Genomic DNA, 26249 nt, shown 5'->3' with positions numbered 1-26249 from the left:
CTAGGTATTCGCAATGCAGTGAATGCTAACACTGGATGTACTGCAGCTCAACTCGTTTATGGGACGACACTTCGACTTCCAGGAGAATTCGTGGATCCTTCATCCTCGTCAGTGAACATGGATCTAAATCCCTACACGAGCAGGCTTAAAAACGTAATGCGTTCAGTCAAACCTGCTTCCACTCAACCTCGATCAACTGACGTTTTCGTTCAACCTGACTTGCGACAAAGTATACATGTTTTTGTACGTTGAGACTCAGATCTACGACTACTCGAATCAGCATACGAAGGGCCCTTTAAAGTTCTTCCGCGTGAACCTAAGTACTATATAGTCGATAAGAACGGCACTAACGATAGCATCAGTATTGATCGTCTCAAAGCAGCGTATTTAGAAGGAAATCCTATCCACGTCGATTTTCCTTCTGTACAATCAAACGACACGGCTCTTACACTTGTATTACATCATCCGACAGCCAGCACGCACGTCGATACTTCGGCAGCATCTGAAAACAAACTTTAAGTAAGCGTTCTGGAAAGAGAGTGAGATATCCGGAACATTTAAACGACTATTGCACGTAAGACACCAGTTGACATTTTGGCTTATCTTTATTTTTCCTTGTATTATATATCATAAAAATTTTAATATGCTTATGCTTACATATTTATTCCGGAAAAACATAATTTTTTTCTCAGTATGCGCATACTTAATTTTTTTCCATAGAAATAAACCGAAAAGAGTTCTTCAAAAAATTGCTTGTACGATATCACAGGTTTATTGGTTTATTTACCTTTTTTCGCCCGCTTCGTGTCATTACGCGCGTACGAGTGTACTTCGGCATGCACTTGTATATTCTTTTTTCTTTCCCAGGACAGCTGGAAAAGATGATAAAAAGAACGGTGGAGTTTACGATGAACAGAAATTTTAATTGCCCCTTGTTTTCTTAGGGTCATCACTACCCCACTAGGGAGGTAGTGATCTGTAGCGGTAAATAAATCCTCAAAATCAATAGCTCGGAATACCTCTGGCGTGTTCAATAGTCTACAGAAATCAGGAATTTTCATCAATGGCCTCAAAAATCTTCTGTGTTTCAGTGCTTCAAACTGGCTTTAAAAGAGTAGTGTATGTCTTCAGTCGTGAATTGATCTCTAAATTAAAGTGTTTTAATTCTCTGACAAAGGTCCTGACCTCAGTAATCTTGCTGGACTAACCCATAGCTGAAGGCTCTCGGTCACGCATCCGTAGCATATAATGATTGGGTACTCCCTGCTTAGACCATATACTTTTCGATTCATCAACTACTTTGTAAATATATTTTCAGACTTCCTCATTCCTTAATTCTGGTTCCATCAGCCGAAATGTCCTTGCTTAAAAAGACGTTATGGACAGGATCGTTACCAGGTCTTGTATATCCATAACATTTCATGTCCTTAAGTAACGTAAATGACATTTAAGTTGATATGACTTAGTTCTTATATATGTCCTGAGGACAGCGTTGAACAGCTAGAATTTATCGGTACTTAGTCACGGAACGTATTCCCACTCTCATCAAGATCATGCATGTCATTTCATTTAGGCAAAGGATGGATATCACTGATGACTATATAGCAGACGGGTTATGCGTGCTCATAGATGATGGGATTGCTTAGCTTACATAATCGTACACCAAAATCACACCACTCAAGAATTCTTTAGCCTGAAAAATTCCACCTTACGGTCAAGCTATCCTGCCACCATAAGAAAATGACAACAGATTAGAGAAGTGTATTTTATTTCCTCTGCAGGATGCTTCAGGTCATGTTGATGAATGATCAATCCACACTGATCATCTGTCACCTGGACGATATGTGGAATAAGATTTGGCGTCTAATGATATCTCCTATAATTTAAATGTGTTCAGTTCGATGGACGACTTGGGTACGTTTCAGTGACATTTCACTGACCCAATGTATAGATAAGTATTTCTCTACTCAGAGACATTATGCTGATCTGAAAACTGTTCGTAGCAATAATATGTACGTACATTCGTCTATATTATGAGCTAAAAGATGGTTCGCGTGTTCTGTACTGAAAATGATTATTAGTCTCCTTAGGCAGAAGCAAAGTTGAAACAAAAAGAACCTTGTGTCAACACTCGGGACGCTATTGAACAGCAGGAATCGCCTCATAACGTTAAGGTGTAGGCAAAGTAAAGCAGTTATTTGTTTCCAAATCACGTAAGATATGTCGAATATAAAGCGATGCCAAGACCTTTACTTGAAATGACACATAAATTTTGATGGATGTTTGGGTGCTGGCAAATATCAAAAACCTACTTGTGAATTTACCACGTGATAATAAAAAAATTATACATGTGTACATATTATTATAATAAAATTGTCACAGTTTCAGCTAATCTGCACCTGCAGAAGAGTGCATTCCTTTCACTTGCCACTTTCGTATTTACTAAATTCAAGTTTCATGAACTGTCGAGAATGGTTCGCATTTTTGTAATTTGGCCTTGAGGTTAGATGCAAAATATATTCCAGCCACATCCGTTTTCTACAACAATTGGAACTCTGACAGGTATATCAATATTTCTGTATACGTAGATGGAACATTTTTTTTTAGAAAGAGCGACTGATAGTGGTCAGCCATCAGAAGATTGGGCTCTGATTTTGGAAATATGCGACACAGTAAATGAAACAGATGATGGGTGAGCCTTTAAAAAACATATTTTTGATTTTATAGGCCTAAGGAGGCTATTAGAGCGATCAAGAAACGTCTCGTCACTTCTGCAGGCAAGGACAATGTTTCAATATGGTACACATTAACACTCCTGGAAACTTTAATAAAGAACTGTGGGAAAAGATTCCACAGTCAGGTCGCCAACAAAGAGTTTCTGCATGCTTTTTTAAAACTTTTATCGCCTAAAAATGACCCTCCACAACAACTACAGACAAAGGTTTTGTACATGCTTAAGGTAATTACATTCAAATTGTTGACGATCTTCCTAGTGTTGGATATCAAGTAACTGGGATGTCGCTGGTAAGCGGGATTTGGAAAAAATATATGCCTCACTTTTACAAAAAGGAGTGCAATTTCCAACGGTTGCACCAGTTGACTGTTATGTAGCAAAACCGTCAAGAGGCGTAAGTTTGACTGTTGGTTTTTGATTTTTATGTAACCGTTTATACCTGAACTTAAATCACTCATCAACGTAACACAACCAGTAAAGGTAGTTTTCATAGGTACGCTTATTGTGACGAGTTGGAAGAGGCTACTAAAATTTGTGAGCACAGTGAAAACTACAGTAAAATCGTTCCTATTTAAGTGACCCGATATCTGATTCTATTTGGATCGTATGTATGATTGTCATTGAAACATAAATGTCCCCAACCCTTGCATATAATTATTAACTTAACTCGCGTTAGTGAATAACGGAATTAAATGAGTCAAATACAAGAATGGATTTAGAATACACACTTCATGCAAACGATCGGAGAAACGAAGCGGAGAAAGTGAAGTGAAATGACACGCGGTGGAGAAGGCGATTGAGCCAACTTAATTCAATCAAACATTAGTCGATATTTATAGTCAAACGAAAACAAGTTACGGACATGTGATGAATAGGGTAAGCAATACACTGACACACTATCTTATAAAAACAGTGAGGATTAATAAGCAAATAATTAACGAGGTCAAATTTGACCTAAGAAGGGTAAATAAATTGTCCTGCCTGGAAGCTAGAATAAGTTACGTGGGCTTGACATATCATCGGACAATAAACTGTCTTTCATCCTAAACCGTATCTTTTGGTTTCTCATTTTTACGGTCTGAGAATTCCCACAGAGTCATGATGAAACAACATATTGCTAGTCTAACGGTCAATCTCTTCAAGACTTCATTTGATGGACTTATCATTCTCTTAGTTTTTCATCCAGCCCCAGAGTCGTGAATAATGCTTTATAAGTAAATCACTGAGACGACGTTTATAAGAAGTAAGCCAATGATGATAATTACGTACGCTGCACTATTTAAACACTATGATGTATTTATTATAGTTCAAGAGGAATGCAGTTAGCGTCAGATGTGTATAAATCGTCTCATCAAATTAGAATTCATAGTAGTCATGTAGCAACAAGTATACTGAAGTTGGTTATTTTTGCTTCCGGACAATTTTTAAAAATGCATTTTGTGTGACTAAACATATGATTTCCACTTCATGGAATTTCGAAGATCCTTTTTAAAACAAATTGATATCCATGATATTTAGAGGTGTTAACATCTATTATTATATAGAACTAAATCATTTCATATCGGTCTATTGCAAACTTTTTCCAACAGGGTGATAAATATGTGATTTCTATCACGACATCACTGTTAGTTTATTTCTTCTAGTCATAATTTTATCTGAATAAAGTTTATTTGACAATTAAGCCAAAAATAAATGAATTCATTACATATCGCGGTTGTTTTGGCTTTACTAAAACTTATAAAGTTAAGCAGTTGTACAGGATTTTTAATCTCAGTATAGATGTTTTTATAACAAACACCAAAGTATGGTGAATTCTAGCATTTATCTGACCATTATACTCTGGAAACGTTTCAACAGATGTGGTTTCAGGCCTCGCAATGTGAAGGTGTACATCGAAAGAGAGTGGTGTTCATCAAACTTATACACTTTCTTAGTCAAAGTATTCACATCCTAACGGCTGTACTAAGTAATATTACACTTAATAGTTGTATAAACGAATATTTTTATGAAGAGATCATTTCATTAGTTAGATGATCGGAAACATAATGATTTAGTCTCTTTTTATCTTAAAAACTATTTTAGTTGCGTGATAGTTTGGTTACATCTAAAACTGGTATAACTTTTCCGCGAACTGGTCCACAAGAAAATGAGAAATTGCCTGGAAGATCTGTAGTAATTAAAAGTTCTGGAACGGGTAAGGTCATTTTATTTCGTTCAATGAAGTGTTTACCAGTGATTGGACTGATTTAGATTTTTTATTTATAACTTGATTTCTGCTGAAGAGGAGTTTTCTTTCAATTTAGGATCCTTCAGCAAGGATAACTTACGATATTAATATTATTTCCCAGTAACATCTAGCTAATTGATGCAAAAGAGTTGTGAATCAATATGTTGGTAATAAAGAAGTTATATTAAATACAACATAATGACGATGAATAACAATTTCTTCTTCTCTGTTTCTTATATTACATTAAGCTGCAAAAATATTTTTTTAATATTTAAACACATAAATATTGGTACAAGGGGGCACCAGGTATATATGCGCCGCACAAATATCATTTGAGTTGTGTGAGAGCTGCGATACTGTCCAGGTGCCCAAACTGAAACAGATGGTTTTCTTACAAGGCCACACCCGAAGCCCTTGACCTGAAGGTCTGATCCACAAGGCAGTGAAGCATCGTGAGGAGATACCGCCCGATGGTAGCCGGTGACCAACGATTAATTCATACGCCATCTGTTCCCTCAGGATACTGAAGCCAGCCCATGTGCACCATTGGTTTGGAATCAGAGTTTTCCGACTCCCGTAAGTGGACTTTCCGTGTTCACCAACACGGTTAAACCGTCGGATATTCACTTTTCGTCCTCTCAATTTCGTAAACAACACCCGTGGTGCGGGAGAGCGGTGAGTAGGACTTCCCTGTCAGAGGATATATACTCGTGGTCATATGAGAGCATTTCTAGAGGGAACCATATGAATTGTTTTTATTTAATGCCTTGTATTTACTTCTATTTAGGTGTACGATTTGAATTGTTTACTTTTTTTTCAAATCCATTTAGAATCAGATATCCATTTACATAATCATTTACCTATAAATCCATCAAGTTCAATTGTATTAAATCCATGCTCTGTTTGTCATTGTACACATGAATCAAATATTCAATCATTAGCTTGTCATAATCTTAGTTCAAAACCTAATATTCATCCTAATAGTTCTTCTGTATCCTCATATAATCGTTCAATACGTAATGTACATTTTAATGATACAATTCAAAATAGATCACAAAGTAGTGTTATACCAAATGATTGTACTGTAATGGTTGTTAAATCGGGTAAGTTATTAAGGTTTTCTATGAATTAAACTTTGATTAACAACATTTATTTTTGTATTTTACAAATTAACTTTGTAACTTCCAAACTGATGTTGTTTGACTTCTGTATAGTCTTGGATGAGACATTAGGCACTTGTATATCCCCACAGGTAATTTCAAAACAATGGTTGGGGTGGATACGGTTTTGATAATGAACACTGTGGATATGAGTTTGGAATAAGGGTTTTCCAACTCCCCTAGGTGGACTTTCCGTGTGCACCAACCCGGTTAGAGCGCCGGCCATTCTCTTTTCGTGCTCTCAATTTCGTAAACAACACCCGTGGTGCGAGAAGGCATTGAGTAGGACTTGCCTGACAGGCTATATACGCGTGGTCATGTGAGAGTATTTCGAGAGGGAGAGCTGACTTTTCCCCCTCTTGGTCGTACCAACGTGTTTGGGGGCCTGACCACTAATAAGGCTAGATTTAGTATGCTAGACAAATATGACAAATTGATTGATGAAGTTGTTAATCTTCACCTCCTGAGGTGATTGTGACATATGTGTTATGTATAATTCAATTGCAACCCATCTTAAAGTGTGATGTTAGCTGATTGATGAATAAATTTCCGATTTGAGAATCTTCATGTTTATGACATAAGCCTCAATAATATATGATTAACATATATCTCAACATCAGAAAGGGGTTTTGTGGAGATTTTAGTAATTTTATATAGTTGAAATTATGAGTCAATTGAAGCTAGACCACCATGAAAAACCTGCAATCACTGGAAGGTAGATGTGTCGCTCAATTTCGTGGGTCGGTTCAAGTTAGGCATTAACACCGTTGGAAGCCGGTAGCTCAGTGGTCTAGAGGTTAAGCGTTCTCACGAGAGACTGAAGGTCCTAGATTCGAATCTAGCGATGCAGGATCGTGGATGCGCACTACTGAGGAGTCTCACAATAGGACGAAACGGCCATCCAGTGGTTCCAGGTTTTCCATGGTGGTCTAGCTTCAATTGACTCATGATTTCAACTATATATATCTCAACAGCTGAAATCAATAAGGTTTCCCAACCTCATTTATCAATTTTCTGTTTTTGTCTCGTACTTAAATTTTTAACTTCCAAAATGATTCTTGGTTAAAATAAAAAACAAACAAACATTTTAGTCTGTTGATCAACCAAATAGGAATTTAGATTTCTACTCTGAATTTGAAATCATCATACTGCATAGTTCAGATAATCTTCTTAGTCAGTTAGTTCTGCGATTGGGTAGGTTGCTTACTTACTTACGCCTGTTACCCCTCGTGGAGGAGCATAGGCCTCACACCAGTTTTCTCCATCTAACCCTGTCCTGGGCAATCCTTTCCAGTTCCTTCTAGTTGTTACTCCTACTTTTTCACATCTGCTTGTATTTCCCGACGCAATGTTCTTTGGCCTTCCTCTTCTCAGTTTCAATTCAGAATTCCAAGTTAGTGACTGCCTCGTGATGCAGCTTGATGATTCCCTTAATGTATTTCCTATCTACTTCCAACGTCTTTTCCTATTTTCCTCTTCATCTGGAAGCTGGTTTGCCTTCTCCCATAAAAGGCTATTGCTGATAGTATCCGGCCAGTGAATGTTGAGTATTTTGCGTAAACAACTGTTTATAAATACTTGTACTTCTTGACGATGGATATAGTAGTTCTCCAAGTTTCAGCTCCGTAAAGTAGGACTATCTTATGAAAAACCAATATATAATCCACTAGTTTACAATTATCCTTCAGTTACCAAGGTTTCTATTTCTGCATTGTCTATATTAAAGACTATTTTATTAATTTCTTTCAGTTTTAGAAAGTTGTCTCATTTGTTTCAGTTCAATCTACAGAAAGGATTATCACATTATAGTGAAGTATTTTCTTTTCAAAACTGAATGCAAATATCCACTTCATTATGAATAGCAACGTTTATTATTATTACTATTAAAGTTGTTGTCCAACCTGTGCCCAATGTGTTTCACTGATTTCAAGCACCCCCAGGTTGTATTTCCTCATTTCTGAAGCAATTTGGAAGACTCTTCTGGTCTCCCACATTGTCCGGACGTTCCATATACATATAAAAATTGTTGCTCTATGTTGTTAAAAGGTGCATCGGTCTCATGACTTCCGAAGGAACTCGGCTTTCATCATGAGACGTCATAATTCTTCCTTCAACTCAGAGGGCAGAGTTTAAATAGTTTGAATAATTTTTTCTGGTCAGCGTTTTTTTAGCGAGTTAGTTTTCTACGGGATGGGGTCACTAACCCCATGCCCAACCCTCCTCCTTTATCCGGTCTTGGGACCGGCAGTAACCCCCGGAGGAGCTACAGGAGGAGTTATTATCACTATTATCATTACCATTATTATTATTATTTGTAATTTGTAGATAATCAATCATCTTCTTTACCGTATTCACATCAATCACAAATACATCATTTACCTTCATCAAATAATAAATATCAACAAATGAATACAAATTATTCAATGAATACTAATGATGATGAAATGGAATTGGATGAAGATGGTATTGTACGTCATTTAAATACATCACAACGTATTAAATTAACAGAAGATTTATCTATTGTTGAAACAAATATTAATGTATTAAATGATTTATTAGCTGAATTAAGACCAGATACTGTAACTGTAGATGATTTGAATTTACTCAAGGTAAGTATATAAATATCTTGTAGATTTCTATGAACTCCTTATATATATATATATATGCCTTCATGGATGTGTTGAAGATAAACTTCTGTTTTGAATCAGATCGATGTGTATCTACAATGATACTTGCTCTTCAGTGGGTAGGTTACATTCACTGAACACTTTTTGAATGGATCTTAGAACATTACTTAGTTAATTTTAAGAGGAGAATGTTAAATAAACAATAGTCAGTCAGCTACAACGTAGGACCAGGCACATTTATGCATCGGTCCAAGTTGACGTACCTCGTTAGCACAACAACATGAACACCGGATTCATCGAAATAGTTAATTTAGTGGTGGTAATATATAAAAGATAGGTTGTGTATAATGATATAGTATAGGAAGGAAGAACTTTATGAAGCAATTTTGATCTTAAGGTTTAAGGGAAGATAAAGAGTGTATACACCTACGCCATTGTGATCGATTCTGAGCCATGTCACCTAGAGTCTCCAACCATTGGTTACGATGGTCACGCGGACCCTATGTATATATATATATATATCTTCATGAATGTGTTGAAGATAAACTTTTGCTTTAGATCAGATCGATGTGTATCTACAAGTATACTTGGTCTTGAGTGGTAGGTTACATTGACTGAACACTTTTTGAATGGATCTTAGAACATTATTCAGTTAAGAATTTTAAGAGAGGAATGTTAAATAAACAATAGCTCAATACAAAAGCATTAAATCGAATTTGGGCACTTTGTTTCAAAGGGATTTTACTTAAAAAGAATATATATAGGTTTAAAAGATTGTGATCAAAGGGAGGTTGAATCAAAAACTTATACACTGTTAATATATTGGTGTGATGTGTGCTACTGATGTTGACAGATATAAGTAGTATGTATTATCAATCGAAAGTGAAATGTCCGGTGGTAGAAGGTTTAGAATATTAAAGAAAAAAGAACGAGAACAGGGAATGATTGATGTGGAAACAAAAGAACAATAAAGTCTGAGATGATTGATTGACATTTGCACAAGGAACAGTTAAGGTTGTGACAATTGATTGACATTTAGCAAATGAAGTATATGCTGTATGGTCCTCAGATTTTACTAAGAGATTCTGTAATTTTGTGTTCAACTACATTCAATTGTCCCCAATTGTGTTCTCTTTCACTACATTGGCAATTCACTTATTTAAACCTAAGTTAAAATTATTAAACTATTGACACATGAAAGCAAAGATGGATAGTAGCTAGCAGTGGAATCCAGGACGCGCGTTTCGTCCTATTTGATGTTGTATAATGTAATAATAAGGTGAATTAAATGTGAAAGTGACCAAGCAACACTATGGGATCATTCCAGGAAGTTGTTGACCATTGATCTTAGCCCTGGCAATACGTCTATACGACATGATCAGTAGTGGGGAGATGACTCAGAATTAATCCCAGTGAAGCAAATCCATTTACTCTTATTTAATCGTATTGTTTACACTTAATCATTATTTCTACTACCACTGATACTGTTGCTATTTCTACTAGTTTTTGGGTTTATCGTGATAATTTCATTTCTTTTTGCTGAAATGGTGTGGCAAGTTGAACTGATAGACATATTTACCAGATTTTACGTTGTTTATAACTGAGTGACTGGCTGGAAAACGTTGTAGGAATATACCTGCCTCTTCTTAGTTTTCAGGTAGTCGAAATGTCTATCGGTACTCATTTATAAGTTAGGCTCTTCACTTGCCTTGTCATAGTTTCATGGTTCATAGTCTCTACATCGTTCCAATATTGTCCTTCCCCCAAGCACATAATTAATTCATATTTTGGAGCATAACAATATTGAACAGTGTGGGTAATTTAGTGTGGTGATTAAATTACACAACAGAAACTCACGGATAGTCAATACTATGTATATCTGTCAAATAAGTACTCTCATTGGTCTATAGAGGTTGCAGGGAACATTAGTGACAGGATTGAATGATGATTACACTATATTGTTAATTCATTAAATCTGTAAATAGTGATCGTTAGATGCTCATTCAGTGAACTAAAGATATTGTATTCACTAGGATACTTAAGTTTTATAATTGATTGTACTGTTATATCTAGAGCTTAGATTCTTGCTATGCCGCGTACTACTAGACTAATTAAACGATCGAACCCTCAACGTCGCAAGAGAGAAGACTAGTAAATAGGAATGTTATTCCCCAAAACAGTGTCAAATATAGTACAAAAATCTCATATATTTATAGTGATTGAATGAAAGTAAATCATCATTTCTGAGAGCCAATAGGCACATAAGGGATCCTTCTTATTCATCCAATAGGGAAGCTAAACGTCGACATTCTAGAATGTTCCTCTAGCGGTGATTGGATGGTATATCTTCGACTCTTTCTGGACTTCTTGAGGCTTTCTTGAGTTTACCAACGGGACATCCTTACATCTACCCTGAGGTTATTCGTATTATTTTCAATGTATATTACATCTGTTGCATCAACTTTTGGTCAGTTTCTTATTTATTTATTTACTGGGTAAAAACTACATATTGAAGTGTAATTTTTCATTCAAGATTACATTTTAAATGTCTAGAGTTCAGACACAATGTATATGTTACTATAGTATAATTTAATTTACCGAATGAAAACAACACACAAATAGAATGAAAGTTTTTAGATTAAAAACATGAAATCTCTAAAATCAATTACCCTTTAGAATACAACAATCAGCATGAGGTATTTCCTGGAGTTCTAGTGAGAAGCAGTAACCAGTGGAGTTCAACTAAGTCTGTTGGGAGATATCAACTCACTGAAGACATTGGTGAAACGGTTGAAGTTAGACATTAACACCGTTGGATGCCGGCCAGCTCAGTGGTCTAGAGGTTAAGCGTTTGCACGCGAGACTGATAGGTCCTGGGTTCGAGTCTCGCGAGTAGGGATCGTGGAAGCGCACTGCTGAGGAGTCCCACAATAGGACGAAACGGCCGTCCAGTGCTTCCAGCTTTTCTTCCATGGTGGTGTAGCTTCAATTGACTCATGATTACAACTATATATATAGAAAAAAATCTGTTGAAAGTACCGGATACAACATAATTATTGAACATTATTAACAGTATAAACAAAGATGGATAGTGGCTAGCAGTAGAGTTCAGGATGTGTGTTTCGTCCTATTTGAGACTCGTCAACTGGATGTACCTGCATCTCAGAGTTGATGTTCACTCTGGGACTCGAACCCAATACCATTCACTTCAAACACCATCGTGTTATCCATCTTTACTTATAATGTTTGTGGATTAAGACTATATCGAAGCAATACACACAGTATGCACATATGCCAGTAATAAGAGGCTGATTAATTGCAGTGTTAAACATCAATGAGAACATTTAAAACAAACAATACCAAGTGAATTCAAACTTCACGCCATTGCACAAGCAAGTGGCTATCAGGACTCAGTAGCTGAGTGGATAACGTTATGGCTTTTGAAGCGAAAGATACTAGGTACGGATCCCAGAGTGAACATCATGGGACGAAACGCGTGTCCTAGATTCCACTGCTAGCCACTATCCATCTTTACTTATATTGCTTGTAAAATTAAGGCTATATCGAGGCAATACACACAGTATGCACATATACTGATAAGAGATAGACTGATCAATTGCAGTCCTAAACATTAATGAATGATTAATAGTGTTTTACCAGCCATATTATCCTTAATTCTGTCATGAAGAAGTAGTGTTCATATAAGATATTGAATTGTCTAAGGAATAACTATTTCAAAATTGATTTGATCTAGATTCTATTCAATAGAGATCTAATTCTATTGACCTAAAAATGGATAACAATATATGTAATTGACTATAGGATAAATGGTTGTTTGTTATCCTCAAGTATATATATATATATATGTCCATGTATATCTTTCAATATGAATATATATGAAAGGTTTATAGACTGAATATTTGTTCAATAATAAAGGATGAATGATCATTTTATCCTTTATCATATTTCACATTTCATTAGTTTTTTCATTATTAAATGTATAGTAGTTAAGTAATGTTAGTTTGAACCCTAGTGACATCATGACCTTAGATGAACTGTAGAATAAAATTTTAAAAAAAAACAAAACAAAAGATTTTAATTAATTGAAAAGAATACTTCTTCATTCACTTTTGTATTAGTTATTTGAATCTTTTCATTGATGGTTAGGAGTGTATGGGCATCCTGTGCGGATTGCTTCGATATTGCCTTCAGTTAGTAGTTAAGTAGATAACGCGATGACGTTTGCAGCGAATGGTAATGTGCTCGTGTTCCAGAGTGAAAATCAAGTCTGGGATGCATGTACATCCAGCTGCTGCTACCTTGATGTGGTGATCGGGCTTGCCTATCATGATGAACTAATCGAGCTATACTGGCTGGAACAATCGTTCCTCAAGGTCCTACCATGCCAGGCAGGTCGGTTGAAGAGCGGTAAGACCAAAAGCAAAAAAAACTCAAGGTCCGAAGGCGAAGTTGTACTGCTGACTGTACAGAGGTGTGACAGCAGTAAGGTGTTTCCTTCAGACAACCAGCATAACAGAGATGCTGCCTTCCCACAAGGAGGGGTGGGGTTAGAAAAGGTCGACCCTAAAAATGCACACCTCACCTTATCCCACGGATTTCTGTCTCCGGCGGTAAGGTCCTTTGAAGAACGGAGCTAACACAAAGCTACCCACAAAAAGGTCGTGTGAGACCAACCTCAAGCAGTTGTCCTTTGGGCACTGCGGTCACGCTCTCAGGTCATTAAGACCACTTCTAACCCAATTTCCTTTTCAGGCACCTCTAGAAGAACCCTTCCACGGTGTGGGCAACCACGAAGTGATAACTGCCCTTATACCTCTAACAGCACTCAATACCTATTGTGATGAGTTCCTAAAAGGACGAAACGCGCGTCCTCTGCTAGCCACCATCATTTTTGTTTATAAATTTTCTCCATATTTTTATTGAAATAATTAAAAATTATTTAGGCATAAAGTAAGTGGTTCATTTATCATTGAAAAAAATAACGACGCAATTTTGTAGATTTTTGTGCAAAATATCTGTAGTTAATAGAACACTGGTGGGGACAATCGAATCCACTTGATGTCACCTCTCCGCACCAGACTGCCCCAACTAGCACCTCGACTCCAAGCCCGCAACGACATCCACAGAACAGCACCCTTCCTCCTCCTGGTTGGCAACGACACCAAATCTAGTGAATAAGAACACGATTGGGAATAAGTGAATGTGTTTAGGCACAAATTACAGACTATCTCACTAAATTCTGACAACCATACAGTTAACAGTTAATTTGCAAAATAACAATCAATGATCTCAATCTTCACTGTTCCCTCTGTAAATATCAGTTCATCTTCTCTAATTCCATTGTTGATGCATTTTCTTACCGATTGCGCTTCATTTCAGTTCTTTCCTTATCGATCTTCTGCCAAAATACATTCTATGTCTGACCCTAACCATATACTACTTATATGGATATAAGTAGACCACACCACATAGCCAGTATAACGAATAGTGTAATATATTTTTGTATATTTCTTAATCCATTTAATATGATAGCGAAAAAAATTGTTTGACAACCATAGCGCAAAAAACAATAGTTTTAAACGCACTAAGTGAATAGTTCTGTTTCATTGTGTAACAACATTGTATAACAACAAGTAAGTCGACATTATCCCTGAGCCTTGACCACAAACCCTTTATTGAAGAATAAACCTCAATTTGGTGCTACCATATATTATCAATGAATTAACCAAATAGGCCTTGTTCTATCTTCGTACAAAATTCACTTATCCATATGGTAACAGAGAGTTTTTATATTATCTGTGAAATAAGTTCATGATAATCATCGTAAGAATCCCCACATTTTTCCTGGTTGAGGTTAAAGTAACTGTTAACTGTTAGGGATTGTTAATTACAGTTTTTATTACGAACTTATATCAAATATAATGTAGACATGCTCTGTAGCTATATGGATAAATGAATTTTGCGCGAAAATAGAAGAGGGACTATCTGACTAATTCATCGATAATAATGCGCTGGTATCAGATTGAGGACTGTTCCTCGATAAAAGGTTTATGGTCATGACTCAGAGATAGTGTCCTAATGGAGATGATAGTAGCTAAGATTCTATAATTATACTTCAAAAATCATGCCAGTTGTGTCAGAGAGCAATAATAATCGTATTTCATGAGTTAATAGGTCTATTGATAGTTTACAACGATGAAAATATAGAAATACATTGATAAAGTTATCTACTAACTAACTATACAATGAAAATATGAATAATGATAATAGTAATCCGTAAATCAGTCTCAAGAGTTACACTGCCTTCAATATTAACCCCACTACGAAACCCTCTGCCGGTTTCTAACCATATGGCATCTTAATGTAGCGCAAATGATGTTGAGTAACTTATACCAAAAACCAATATATTACAACCTGATTTATAGGATTCAATCAGGAGTAAATGACTAAATAAACGCTTCATTAACCACTACTCAGTGATTAAGCAATTGCAAATATTTCTCATTCCTACAAAAAGTTGATCTTTGCCCAAATAGCTCGTCAGTAAAATCTCTGATTATGAGGCTGGGTAACATGAGGTCGATTCCCTTAAGGCTCATCAGTTTCCTCGAGTTTAGAAATACACCTTGCTAGTGAGTATCGAATAGCACAAAACTTAGTTCTCGATTATGCAATTGGCTGTCTCCGACGACTATCTTATACTTCTACGTAGTACGCTCAATAACAAGTCACTTAGACTAAGAGTCACACTGCAATTTAATCGATAAAATTCAATGAGCACTAAAGGATTAGACAAAAATGAACTTAGTCACTACGACTTGATGGTCGATCAAATGTCTCATTAATGATTGAATATTCATTGGTAAATTTAAATTATGTTCCATTATGGACTAAGAGTGAGTCGAAGATATTTAAAATGTTGACAGTTAATAGTTCTGTGAATATCTTTTCAGGAGATATGAGTCATTTTAAAATATGAGTTTGAATTGAAGGCGATATTTTACATTTTGAAACTAACTAGTTCTTTTAAGCAAAGATGAATAGTGGCTAGCAGTGGAATACAGGACGTGCGTTTCGTCCTATTTCGGACTCGTCAGCTGGATGTACCTGCATCACGTAGTTGATGTTTACTCTAGGACTCGAACCCAGTACCTAACTAGTTCTTTGTAAAGTGTTGTGTACGTATTTTTACTTAAGCTCCTAGATGATTTTTTAACGTCTATACTATTCTAATGGTTTTAAATGTAACTAAACATCAGTGAGGTGTAACATTCAAGTCATTACATATGATAATTCTTAAATTATCTTCGATATGAATTGACTGTAAAGGTATCTTGTCACCTTTTTGTTTTACAGTTTCACTCTTACCATATTTGAAATGTATAAAAATGCTCTTGATTGTATTGACAGACTTCAACTATATCTTGAAACAACGTTGAAATTAACTTGAAATAATTGTACATCATTTGTCTATGGAAAAAAACAACTATTGAACTGTAGATATTACTTAGTCAGTCAGTCGGTCAGCTAAAACGTAGGACTAGGCACATATATGCATCGATCCAAGTTGCCATACCTCATTAGCACAACAACATGAACACCAAATTCATAGAAGTAGTTAATTTAATGGTGATAAGATATAAAAGAAAGATTGTATATAAGGATATAGTACAGGAAAAAAGACAGATATGAAGCAATTTTAATCTCAAGGTTTAAGGGAAGACAGAGGGTGTATACACCTACACCATTGTGATCGATTCTGAGCCATGTCACCCAGAGTCTCCAACCATTGGTTACGATAGTCACGTGGACCCCAAACAAGTAGTGTGAATCTACCAACATGGCTCAGACTAGAAGTTAGTGACTTCGTGGACTGATGCCATGTTTTGGTTTGGCTGCTCCTAACTTTCTTCCAACCATCGTCAATACTAGTCAGCATAGCGCGTCGTGGTAATCAGAGTTCAGACATACGTAACACGTGGCCCAACCATCTCAGTCGAAGAAGATTCATGACCTCACCAACTGATTTACCAGATATTACTTAAATGATCCTTCATATAGAATATTCTAAACTAATCAGTCATAAACAATGTACAATGTATTATTAACATTGAATACTATTCAATCTTTATAATTCTATTTTTTATTATAGGAATTAAATTGTACATGTCGTATTATGCATCAACGTGTTATGGAATTTTTAAGTCAAGTATCTGATGAAGAAGTAACTAATAATTTAATTCAAGTTAATGAAAATTTAACAAATACACTTTCACGGTTAGTTTATGTTTATTAGTATCATATAAATAGTTTAACTTATCATTTTGTTTTTTTTATATAGTTGAGATCGTGAGTCAATCGGAGATAGACCTACCATGGAAAACCTGGAAGCACTGGATGGCCGTTTCGTCCTAGCGTAGGACTCCTCAGCAGTGCGTATCCACAAATCGGGTCTGTTGTGAGATAGTAACTCACTGAAGACATAGTAGATGTGTTGCTGAATTTCGTGGATTAGTTGAAGTTAGACATTAACACCATTAGATGCCGGCTCATTGGTCTAGAGGTTAAGCGTTTGCACGCGAGACTGATAGGTCCTGGATTCGAATCTGGTGAGGCGGGGTCGTAGATACGCACTGCTGACGAGTCCCACAATAAGATGAAACGGCCGTCCAGTGCTTCCAGGTTTTCCATGGTTGTCTAGCTTCAATTGACTCACGATTTCAACTATCGAAATTACTATAATATTCACAAAACCCCTTTCTTATAATTTTGTGTTATATTGAACGGTGTAAATTTTGATTATTTGAATGTTTTATATTGGATCATGTGTAATCAATTCATAATCTCTCTTTTATACTCTCTCTAGTTCATTTATCTATTAGTTGACTCATATTGACAATAGAACCGGTAACATTCTATAAATCAACTGACACATTAACTAATGAATCATATTTAGGAAGTATAGACTCTTATTTATCCTGGAGTTCCTTCTAATCCAGTGATCAGTTAGAAGAAAAGAAAGAGTAGAAAGCAGATCAGTTCTCTATTGTGCTCAATTCGATTATGACTCAAGAGTCTAATAATAATATACTTGAAACATTTGATTACACAGCAACACATTTAGACAATCATAATGGATACATAACTTAGTCATAAGTGATATACAACTAGATAAATAGGGGGATAAATCATTAACCAGTACGTGGTTGTGAACTTTGTTGTTTATTTATTTTATTATTTATTTCAACACATAAATATTGGTACAAGGAAGCACCAGATACATATGCGCCACACAAATCTCATTTGATTTGTGTGAGGGCTGTGATACTGCCTGGGTGCCCAAAGTGAAGCAGGTGGTTTGCCTAGGGAGCCACACTTGGAGCCTTTGACCTAAACGTCTAATCCACAAGACAGTGGAGCATCGTGAGGAGATACAGTCACATGATAGATGGTGACCAACGATTGATTCATACGCCATTTTCTCGTTCAGGATACTGGAGCCCTCGTGCACCATTGGTTTGGAATGGGGGTTTTCCAACTCCTCTAGGTGGACTTTCTGTGTCCACCAACCCTATTAAAGCGCCAGACATTCTCTTTTCGTGCTCTCAGTTTCGTAAACAACACCCACAGTGCGAGAAGGCAGTGATTAAGACTTCCCTGGTAGAGGCTATATACGCGTGGCTTATGTGAGGGCATTTCGAGAGGAAGACTGGACTCTTCCCACTCTCAGCCGTACCAGGGCATTTGGGGGCAAGTTTGTTAAATTTCCTTGAGATCATAAACTAATAAAAACCTGGAAGCAGTAGATAACTGTTTTGTCCTAGTATGAGACTCCTCAACAGTGCTCATTAATTAATAATAAACCTTGGATAATAAAAAATGATGATGAAGATTTATGAATCAAAAGAAAGCGTCGAAATAGGCGAATATAAATTACAACAGTCCAAGTGTTCTTTATATATCAGTTTCAAAAGTTATATTTCCACATCAATTCCCTTCATTATATCCTTTTGCTGATGAATTTCAACCAGCATTAAATGATTAGACAGACTATAAAGTCGATTACTTCTAAACAATCAGTCAATGTGGAAATATCCGATTTCTATGAAATCGGATCATTTGTGGCTTGAGTAGTCTAGTATAGTAATTTCTTCGATGATGAAACGTGTGAATGATGTTGCTGACCACTTCGAACCACTGAACATTAAATTATCCGAAATAATGTGTCAAACAGACAATATAAAACGTGATATGAATATGTATTCATTCAAGTCACTGCATCTTACATTCATATTGATTCATAGAAAATCAATAATTTGAGGAATTGAAAAGAAAATTAGACATGAAATGTCATATCTCAAAAAGAATAACATGAGATCAAAGAACGAAAAGCTATTCTACTATTAACATTGAAAGATGGTTGTGTTGTAATATCATGAATTGACTATAGTTAGAAATATAAATTATTTGGTGCTAACTCATTGATCTACATAGTTTAGTATTCATCATGGATCCTGTAAGTTCTTAGTTACAATCATCATTAGGGTTGTAGATAATCATTCTAAAACATCAGAAACGTTTCTGAACAGTTTTTTTTCTCCTTTGTTGTATTTAATCTAGACGATAAATAAAATCTAAGTCAAATGTTGTTTCAGTGAAAGGATATAATAAAATTTCTTGTAAATTATTAAATTTTTCTAGTTAACATCACAGAAATAATCTTAATTACACATGAATATTAACGTCCAGAAAGTCAGTCAGTCAGCTACAACGTAGGACCTGGCACACATATGCATCGGTCCAAGTTGCCATACCTCGTTAACACAACAACATGAACACCAAACTCATAGAAGTAGTTAATTTTGTGGTGATAATATATAAAAGATTGTATAAAAGGATATAGTATAGGAAGGAAGAACTTTATGAAGCAATTTTGATCTTAAGGTTTAAGGGAAGATAAAGAGTGTATACACCTACGCCATTGTGATCGATTCTGAGCCATGTCACCTAGAGTCTCCAACCATTGATTACGATAGTCGCGCGGACCCCAACCAAGTAGTCTGTATCTACCATCAACATGGCTCAGACTAGAAGTTAGTGACTTCGTGGACTGATGCCATGTTTTGGTTTGGCTGCTCCTAACTTTCTTCCAACCATTGTCAATACTAGTTAGCATTGAGCGTTGTAGTAATCAGTGTTCATGCAAACGTAACACGTGGCCCAACCATCTCAATCTATGAAGATTTACAACCTTATCAACTGATTTATCACCATTCCCTAATACCTTGCATCTAAGCTCACTATTACCTACCCGGTGATCCCAGCAGATGCGAGCAATACTTCTAAGACATCTGTGATCAAATACTAGTAACTTACGAGTATCTTCTACTCTTAATGGCCATGTTTCACAGCCATACGGTAGAACAGAGCGAACTGCCACATAGTATACTCATCCTTTAATTAATAGACGGATATCTCATCTTCTCTATAGGTGACGTAATTTGATCAAAGTCAAACGAGCTTTTTGAATCCGTACAGTAATTTCATCAGATACCACAACCCATTAGGACTGACCAGACTTTCAAGATAAGTGAAGTTTGTCGACGTGTTCGACTACTTCACACTCCCTATCCTTAGTTCAAATGTTAACACAGATCAATCAATCCACTAGAGATTGAATCCATCTTTACTATAAATGTTCAATATCTAGATTATTGAAAAAATATTTTTACATGATTTAAATTTGTTTTATAATTAAACTTTTCATATTTTTCACTTCCTGTTTTATTTATATATCTGAATATGTAAATATTAGGATAGTCACATAGAATTTAATTGTTTATTATAATAGATAGATTTTTGAATCAAGGTATATGGTGAATGAAAACTTGAATATGTATAATTGTTTATAGTGATTTAGTGAAATATCAATATCATACATCATACATCGTATATCTTCCTTGAATGGTCTCTTAGATGTTTTATTGTTCATTCATTCCTGTTGCTATCTTGATTGTTTTCAGTTTTCTTTCTCTCTTCTCAATCTTCTGCTTGCAGACATTCTACTTCTGAATGGTATTACATACTACTTGTATCTCCAAACATAAGTAGCATAAACCACAAGTATATCTTATAGTACAGTAGAATATCCCCTCCCCCACTGGATTCTACTATATGACATATCTGATAGTATCTTAAACAACTTAGTTTTATTGCTCTCGTATAAGGAATTATTACTGAATAATAGTTACTAGTCTTATTTCCCATTTCATGAAATCATATCATGACCACTTATGTGGTTTTTTCATCCAGTCTCAGAATTGGCAAATATTTTATATATTTATTTATTTAAACACATAAATACTGATACAAAGGGGCACCAGATATATACGCGGAACGGGATGATGAGGAATATACCAACAAACAGCATCACGGTCAAATCCCTCCTTACTAGCTTCAATGATGTAGCCCTTACTTAAATGTTTATTCATCACAGCTTGATATTTCTGCAGAAGACTATTATCTTTCATAAACCTTTTCCTTAAACACTCTAGTCTGCGTTCAGCCAGTTCCAAATTATTCGGAAGACTTGGCCTATCATACTTCCACGGTAGACCAACTTGAAAATGGCCGCCTTCCAGTTTAAAGGAACTACTAACTATTTCTAGAGCTCTTTTATCTTCGACAGAATATCCATTACGAAACGTATCTGTATCCTCGAACTCATGATTATATAATCTTTCTATATCTCGCAAAATATCATTAGAACAATGACACCACTGAACTTGATGTAGAGACCTTGATGCCCCCTTAGGACCTATAATCATCCAACCGAGATGGGTTCGCACAGCAAACGGATGCTTCCTGTCCCCCAGACGTTGTTCCAAGACCCAATGTGCATCCGGAGCATCACACCCGATCAATATCCCCACAAAATTACTTTGCAACCTCGGAAGGGTTATGTCCTTTAAATGTTTCCACCTTTTCAGTTGGAGTTCGGTTAAAGGTGCTGCATGATCGATCGGAAGTTTCTTGGTCGTGTAAACTTTGTTGATCCTTATAGAACCCCGTTCATCTAATGGAAATACCTCTAAATTTGCCTCCAAACATTCATTATCGGTAGTTCCGTTCACACTAATCTATCCTTATTTGGTAACACTCTCTGTACTAGACCTTAGGGCCATTTGCTTTTCTCGGAGAACTCAGAACATATCATTACTAAGTCACCCTCCCTTATGTTCCTCTCGAGTTGGGTCCACTTGTATCTACGCTGTAAATGCGAAACATATTCCTTAGACCAACGTCTCCAAAAAACTTGTGCCAAGTAATTCGCTTGCTTCCACCTCTTAGAATACCTGTCATTAGATAGAATGTCAGTAAGTTCTGCGACGTTCTCTCTCAATAGTAATAGTTTTGCTGGTGTTATTGCATCGAGATCACTCAAGTCGTCTGTAACCGGGACCAAAGGTCGATTGCTAATTATACGCTCAGCCTCTATCATGAAAGTTTCAAGGCATTCATCTATTAAAGATTGTTCCTTAACAAGAGCACCCAATACTCTACGTACAGAGCGAATCATGCGCTCCCATACTCCTCCCCAATGACTGGCAGCCGGAGGACTGAAATGCCAGTCAATCCCTTTTCTTAGCAAATCAGAGTGTATACGTTCCTGCACCCAATCCTGAAGACATTTTCTTAGCTCACGTTCAGCCCCCACCAGATTTGATCCATTATCACTGTATATCTCTTTTGGATAGCCTCTCCTGCTGATAAACCTCATCACTGCCATGATAAATGAGTCTGTGGTAAAACTATATGCAACTTCCAGATGCATAGCTCTCAACCTTAAACATGTGAATACACAACCATATCTCTTCTCGGTACTTCTACCATGTTTAACCATAATGGGTCCAAAATAATCAACACCAACTGATAAGAATGGATAGTCACCATCTTCTATTCTGCTCGGAGGTAGTGGTGCCATCAGTTGTTGGATGGGGCGGGCGTTCCTTCTTTTACAATAAACACAATCCTTTATTACCCTCCTCATGGCCACACCACCCCTCAGCACCCAGAATTTTTCTCGAACTGTTGCCATTACCTATGTGGCCCCAACATGTCCTTCCAAAATATGATAATACTGCAGAATCAAATTTGTAATTTTATGCTTCGATGGTAATATTATAGGATGCTTCCTCGACTCGGGCCAGGAACTAATTTGAAGTCGGCCACTGACACATAATAATCCGTTTATCATCATTGGATTCAAAGTTCGTAACGGTGAATTTGTTATTTTCACCTTGCTAATGGTATCAGACGACAACATTTCAATCTCTTTCCGAAATAGCATGCGTTGGACATATCGAATTAGATCTAAACAAGCTAAATTTAACCCATCAACTCTGAGCATACCCATCTGTAGAGACAGATCAGTTCTACCAGAACGTATTATCAATAAATATAGCTTAAATCGGGTCAACCATGCAACAGCCTTAAGTAATCTAGTCCAATCTGAATAATAATTAATAAGTAGATCGATAGTGGATTCTTCAACCATCACATGCGTGGACATTGCTTTCTTTAATTCCAAGAGATGGGGTTCAGGACCTTGTATATCAGCAGCAGGCCAACACTCCTTCGGCTTCTTGAGAAAACGTGGACCCTCCTCCCATACCTTGACATCATCGATGTTAAACTTAACCCCTCTGGATGCAAAGTCTGCTATGTTTTCTTTAGAAGGTATGGATCTCCATTGGTCCACCTTAGTAAGACTATGAATAGTCGAAATCCGATTTGCTATGAATGTTTTAAACTGGCTTTTCTCATTTCTAATATAGTGCAAGACAATCATGGAATCCGTCCAAAATTTAACCTCTGCAAACTTAATATCTAATTCTGACTGCAGCTGGGATCCCATGCGAGATGGTGAAACTGCTGCCGTAAGTTCCAAGCGCGGTATAGTTTGGACCTTTAACGGGGCTACTCTTGCCTTAGCCGTAACAAGACGAGAACATACCTCAGTGTCAGAAATGTAAGAGCGGACGTATGCCACTGAGCATATCCATTTTCCGAGGCATCACTGAAAATATGAAGTCCCAGGAGCGAACGATCTGATTGCGGAAACAATACACAACGTGGAAAACAAACGTTCTCAACCCTCTGAAATTCACTTAAAATCTCTAACCAGCGTTTGCTCTCATCATTTGGAATCTCTTCGTCCCATCCTAGTCCCAATTTACCCAAACGTTGAAGTAACTGCTTCATGGGAAGTATAAACGGTGCTAACAATCCCAAGGGGTCGTAAAGTGAGGCTACACTCGATAATATACCTCGCCTAGTGAGGGGACGTTTCGGTATGTGGACTTTAAATTCAAACGAATCGACCATAGTATTCCAAAATAATCCCAACGTGCGTTCCGTAGGAAGTCTTTCAAAGTCAATCTCTCTTACAGCTTCTGCTCTCCTGGATGAATTGATTCGAGAACTTGCAAACAGTTACTTATCCACTTCGTAAGTATGAACCCACCTTTTCTGAGGAGCAAACCAAGGGCTTTTGCCAGCTCAATTGCATCCTGTACATATCAATGGAGGCTAAATAGTCGTCGACATAGAAACTATTATCTACGACTTCCGGGATATCTCTATAAATTTCCTTACCGAATATATCCACCGTCTTCTGAAGAGCGAAATTAGCGCAAAAGGGGGAGGACACGGCTCCAAACGGATGAACTGTTAAACAATATTCCTTAGCCGTTCGTTTTATATCACCATCTTCCCACCACAATGGACGAAACGCTCCCCTATCTTGTCTCGGGATCCTTACTTGAAGAAACATCTCTTCGATATCAGCGGCTAATGCTACGTTAGCTAATCTGAATCGTAGAAGTACACCAAATAAACTATTGACGGTATTTGGTCCTCTTAAAAGCTGATCATTAAGAGAAAAACCTTGATAGACAGCTGCACAATCAAAAACAATTCTGAGTTTTCCAGGCTTTTTAGGGTTGATAACGGGATGATGAGGAATATACCAACAAACAGCATCACGGTCAAATCCCTCCTTACTAGCTTCAATGATGTAGCCCTTACTTAAATGTTTATTCATCACAGCTTGATATTTCTGCAGAAGACTATTATCTTTCATAAACCTTTTCCTTAAACACTCTAGTCTGCGTTCAGCCAGTTCCAAATTATTCGGAAGACTTGGCCTATCATACTTCCACGGTAGACCAACTTGAAAATGGCCGCCTTCCAGTTTAAAGGAACTACTAACTATTTCTAGAGCTCTTTTATCTTCGACAGAATATCCATTACGAAACGTATCTGTATCCTCGAACTCATGATTATATAATCTTTCTATATCTCGCAAAATATCATTAGAACAATGACACCACTGAACTTGATGTAGAGACCTTGATGCCCCCTTAGGACCTATAATCATCCAACCGAGATGGGTTCGCACAGCAAACGGATGCTTCCTGTCCCCCAGACGTTGTTCCAAGACCCAATGTGCATCCGGAGCATCACACCCGATCAATATCCCCACAAAATTACTTTGCAACCTCGGAAGGGTTATGTCCTTTAAATGTTTCCACCTTTTCAGTTGGAGTTCGGTTAAAGGTGCTGCATGATCGATCGGAAGTTTCTTGGTCGTGTAAACTTTGTTGATCCTTATAGAACCCCGTTCATCTAATGGAAATACCTCTAAATTTGCCTCCAAACTTTCACTATTGGTAGTTCCGTTCACAGTCGCCACCCTTATCGAAGTCTCTTTACCTTTGATACCCAACTGATTAATTAATTCTTCACATACAAGAGAAGTGTCTGAACCACTATCTAGAAGTGCATATGTTTCCAAACATCCTTTGGGACCGTATAGTCTGACTGGAACGATACCCAAACAAACCCATGAGGAGTTCCAATCCTTAGCTAGGTTCACCACATGGTTATCAATACCATCAATATGCAATAATGAATTATGCCTAACCTTTCAGTTCTCAACGTCGCACTTGAAACCTGAGTTGCATGACATAGCTATGTGACCTTTCCTCAAACATAAGTAACATAGACCACGTCTTCTTATCTCCTGCCTCCTTTCTCTTACATTCATTTTTGCTAACCTTGGACAATCTTTCGCCTCATGATCACCTAAGCAGATTGCACAACTTGATACCTTGACTGAGTTATTTGGGTCTCGTCTAATTGCATGAAAGCGTGATCTCCTATCGGCTTGGCCTTCAGAATTCCCTTTACCGAACTTTGAGTTACACTGTACTAATCTACCATAACGGGTTCGGGTAATTCTGGCCCTCTCTTCTACAAAGACCACAAATTCTTCAAAGCTCGGCTTCTTCCCGTGCATCATGATCTTATCAGCGACTTCCGCCCACTTATTTTGCAATTCTAGTGGCAGACATGAAACTGTGGGATCCTCTAGAGTCGACCTGCAGGCATGCAAGCTTGAGTATTCTATAGTCTCA

The 26249-nt window shown here is 36.9% G+C and overlaps 1 protein-coding gene across 1 annotated transcript in view; it reads left to right on the top strand.

Moving 5' to 3' along the window:
• Window positions 1–2467: 2467 nt before the first annotated feature.
• Window positions 2468–26249, top strand: part of Smp_174690 (target of myb1 related (tom1-related)) — a gene marked incomplete at its 3' end in the record, with an annotated part of 34432 nt that continues 10650 nt past the window's right edge. The window contains exons 1-8 of the mRNA XM_018797848.1: window positions 2468–2692; window positions 2728–2959; window positions 2994–3128; window positions 4817–4928; window positions 5792–6064; window positions 8447–8584; window positions 8630–8730; window positions 16922–17046. Of these exons, the coding sequence (XP_018652849.1) occupies window positions 2589–2692; window positions 2728–2959; window positions 2994–3128; window positions 4817–4928; window positions 5792–6064; window positions 8447–8584; window positions 8630–8730; window positions 16922–17046 (1220 nt within the window). The 5' untranslated portion in view covers window positions 2468–2588. The remainder of the gene's footprint in view (window positions 2693–2727; window positions 2960–2993; window positions 3129–4816; window positions 4929–5791; window positions 6065–8446; window positions 8585–8629; window positions 8731–16921; window positions 17047–26249) is intronic.

Source organism: Schistosoma mansoni, chromosome 6 (assembly GCF_000237925.1).
Source record: "Schistosoma mansoni strain Puerto Rico chromosome 6, complete genome".
In the NCBI taxonomy this organism is placed as follows: domain Eukaryota; kingdom Metazoa; phylum Platyhelminthes; class Trematoda; order Strigeidida; family Schistosomatidae; genus Schistosoma; species Schistosoma mansoni.
The sequence above is the reverse complement of the archived record's forward strand: the minus strand, read 5'-3'. Positions and strand labels throughout refer to the sequence as shown.